General features: G+C 41.9%; 1 protein-coding gene across 1 annotated transcript; it reads right to left on the bottom strand.

Moving 5' to 3' along the window:
* Positions 1-220: 220 nt before the first annotated feature.
* On the bottom strand, positions 221-2,748 carry LOC130955388 (uncharacterized). The gene is made up of 2 exons (XM_057882237.1): positions 2,481-2,748; positions 221-2,127 (listed from the first exon to the last, which is right to left on the bottom strand). The coding sequence occupies exons 1-2, from the start codon at positions 2,746-2,748 to the stop codon at positions 221-223; spliced, it is 2,175 nt and encodes a 724-aa protein (XP_057738220.1).
* Positions 2,749-3,923: the final 1,175 nt, after the last annotated feature.

The raw sequence follows: 3,923 nt of genomic DNA, 5'->3' as shown, positions 1-3,923 counted from the left end.
TCTCTATTGTAATACAATATATAATTAAAATACAATTAAAATACAATTAAAATATAACATGTAAATTACTCAAAGTCATACAGTATATAAATTACTCAAAGTCATACAATATATAAATTACTCAAAGTCATACAATATATAAATTACTCAAAGTCTCTATTGTAATACAATATATAATTACTCAAAGTCATAAAATATATAAAATACTCAAAGTCATACACTAATGCGTTGTAGCACCTGGGTTACTTGGCCCAGCACGGTGACGACATCTACTACGACTGTGGCCCTCGGCCCCGCATTGCTTACATCGCCTAGGACCACGCAACATCCGAGTGTCCATCTCATTCAAGAACCGGGTCATCCTTGGCCGACCTTTGGATACCCGTCTTAGGAATGGATTACCTACGAATCGAGGTCCATTATAAACCGGCCATGTTGACGGATTCCCGAGTGGCCTAAATCTAACCCGGTACACTCGTCGAATCTGGTCCATCTTGTAGACATCATGTACATACAGTTGCCAATCAAGACGTTGGTTTGCACAACAAGCAAACACATGTCGACACGGAAGCCGGTCAACTTGGAACTCACCACAGTCACACCTTAGTTGACGGAGGTCCACTGTATACTCCACACCACTAGGACACTCACGCACCTCGAATACCTCATTCTGTCGGTCAAAGCAACTAACTTGGATGTTACCTGCTGCCAGCTGATTTGCATGTAGTTTGGAGGTTACATGCTCAGAGAACACATGTCCTTCATTAATTCGAGCCTCAGCCTCGGCTCTTTTTCGGGTGAACAATTCATTAAGCCTGTAAAATGTTGCCTTAACTAGTGCAGTGACTGGAAGATTGCGAGCCCCTTTCAATACCGAGTTGATGCATTCTACTAGATTGGTTGTCATATGACCCCATCGATATCCCCCATCAAATGCCAAGGCATACTGCTCACGCGGAATTCGATCCAGCCAGTTGGTATAAGCCTCACCTCGCTCACGTAACCGCTGGTAACGCGTCTCGTATTCGCGAACTGTCCGCGAGTATCCTGTAACATAAAAATGGGCCCACCATAAGAAACGTTCATCACAATAACTGAGTCCAGGAGTAAATGTAATAGTAAATTTCATACCGATGTTGACGATTAGCTTCTGCAGATACGGAGCCTTGAATTTCCTTAGAAAGTTGGACTCTATGTGTCTGATGCAAAACATGTGGAATGCTCTGGGAGGAGACCACGCTCCGTGACTACGAGCAATAGCAGACCTAATGGAGTCGTGTCGATCGGAGATAAGACCCACACCGTCACGTGTCACAACATGCTGTCGCAAGTTACTGAGAAAAAAGTGCCAAGCATCAGATGTCTCACCCTCCACAATGGCAAATGCAATCGGCACGATGTTATTGTTGCCATCCTGTGAGACTGCAACCAACAAACAACCCTTGTACTTTCCATACAAATGAGTTCCATCTACCTGCACTATTGGCTTGCAATGTCTGAAGGCTCTAATACAAGGGTAATAACTCCAGAAGACTCGGTTTAGCACACGAATATTAGGAACCAAGTCATCTCCCTGGTACGCAGGCATTGTTTCAAAATGAACAACTGCGTGTGGCTCCTTGTGACACATTGCCTCAAACCATATCGGCAAGGCTTCGTACGAATCTTCCCACCCTCCGAAAATTGATTCCACTGCCTTCTGTTTAGCCAACCATGCTTTGCGATAACTAATGGTGTAGTTAAACTTTGACTGTACATCCGCAATCACTGATTTCACCCTAATAGACGGGTCAACTTCTACCAACGGCTTTATTGCTTCTGCAACTGTGTTGGAATCTAGCTTCGAATGATCTTGGGAAATGGTGGCGCTAGTACAGGTGTGACTACCGTTGTACCTCCTAATCTCCCAGCAGAACTTCCTGGACATTTTGCTCACCCTTATCAGCCAATCACATCCTGCACCATACTGGGTGCATTTAGCATAGAATGTCGTCGGTTCTGACTCATGCACCCGATAATTCACACCTCTGCGGATTGTATAATCTTTCATCGCCTTAATTACTGCCTCCCTAGAACTGAATTCCATCCCCACAGTAAATTCACCATCCGGCATAAGGGGAAGCTCTGCTGCAATAACATCACAAATTTTAGAGTAGTCAGAACTAATAACGTAACAAACTAATAAGCGCATAACAATGGGAAACGTACTTTTCGAAACCGAACCGGCCGGTCGTCATCGAACCGGCCGGTTCGGTCCAACGGTCCGGTCTGGTCGAACCGGCCGGTCTTGTCTGGTCGAACCGGCCGGTCCGGTCTGGGCAACCAGTCGGGTCCGGTCGAACCAACCACCCCTGTTTTAAACAATTACTAATTACATGCTATATTTTGACTATTTACCCTTGTCTTAATTATTTGTCCTAAACAAATAACCCATGCACAAATCATACTATCACAAATCTTAACTTAAATTAACGACGCACCTGCATTTAAATATTGAGGAAACTCCGGTGCATGCATGGCATCCAAATCCAACGACCGCATGAAACTTGGCTCCACAAACGGCTGCTGATTTGCTAGTGCATTTGCCACGTCCGCCACATCTGCCACCATAGCCTTGTCAGCTTCATCTTCGTTTCCACCTGGATCAACAACCTCATAGTTACTTTCGAAGTCTTCTTCACTATCACTGTTGTACTCCTCCAATTCAATTTCTCGGTCCGCTTCAGATTGCTCGAACTCGATATACATTTCAATAAACGTCACTCACGACCGACTTTCAAGATACACTGAAAACATTTCTTGCATGCTCGCCTCGTCGGTCACGTATTTCGTTTGAAATTGCACGAACCCACCAAAGACAGATATAGGATATCTGTACAGAATACACGACACTCTCCTAGATATTTCAAAATCCATCTTCTCACATATGATCCCTTTTAATTCTTCAAATGACAGTGTGAATGGAATAACAATATCTAACGGATTATCACACACAAATTTCACTCCTTCTGATGTTTGTAATAAAATATGGCCATCATAATATACTTTTAACCTTACTCTATCATCCATGATAATAGAGAAGAAGAGATCTACAAATAGAGAAGAAAAGATATGCAAAGAGGAGATGTAGAGAGTTGTAGCTACGAAGGAGAAGAATGATATGAGGTGCTTAAATTCAGTGGGTGCATCTATATATATACCACACCCAAATCGGACCATCCGACCGGATGTATGCCCATTCGAATTTTTTAGAACAAAAAAATCGGACGGTCCGATTACCAGAAAGCCCGCCCAGAAAATTTTCCTTACCCAAAATCGGTAGGTCCGATTTGGTCATAAAAAAATTTTGAAATCTGCCCTCAAATCGGTTGGTCCGATTTCCTTGGGCAAAAAATCATCTTCAGCTCCCACAAATCGGACGGTCCGATTTGTGACGTCAAGAAATCGGACCGTCCGATTTCTACCCCTCTGCTGAACGCCGTCACAGCCTGGTTAAACACCACCAACCTCCATAACGGGGTATTACACCACACCTTGCATCATATCCCAAAAAATTAGCCTGCATGTGCCTTCATTCTACTGCTATAATTCTGTTAATTTGGTTTCCATTATTTTTTTGTGTGCATTTATTTTATAAATTTTTTAATTTTAAAAAATATTTTTTATTTTTTATTAATTATTTTGTAATATAAATAATACAAAATATTAAAAAAAGTATATATACGCACAAATATCAGGTATAACATCAATATATAATCAATTATATTCAATAGTCACTCCATCACTTTGGAATTTTCAAAAGAACTTTCGAATAACCTACGAAGTACAGACACTTCGTTAAATTATTGTGTTTGTGTATCGAATACATTTCGAACAGGACACTCATTATTTACACTCGTCTGACACGCGTGTCTGTTATATCC

The sequence above is a fragment of the Arachis stenosperma genome, chromosome 10, assembly GCF_014773155.1.
Source record: "Arachis stenosperma cultivar V10309 chromosome 10, arast.V10309.gnm1.PFL2, whole genome shotgun sequence".
NCBI lineage: Eukaryota > Viridiplantae > Streptophyta > Magnoliopsida > Fabales > Fabaceae > Arachis > Arachis stenosperma.
The sequence above is the reverse complement of the archived record's forward strand: the minus strand, read 5'-3'. Positions and strand labels throughout refer to the sequence as shown.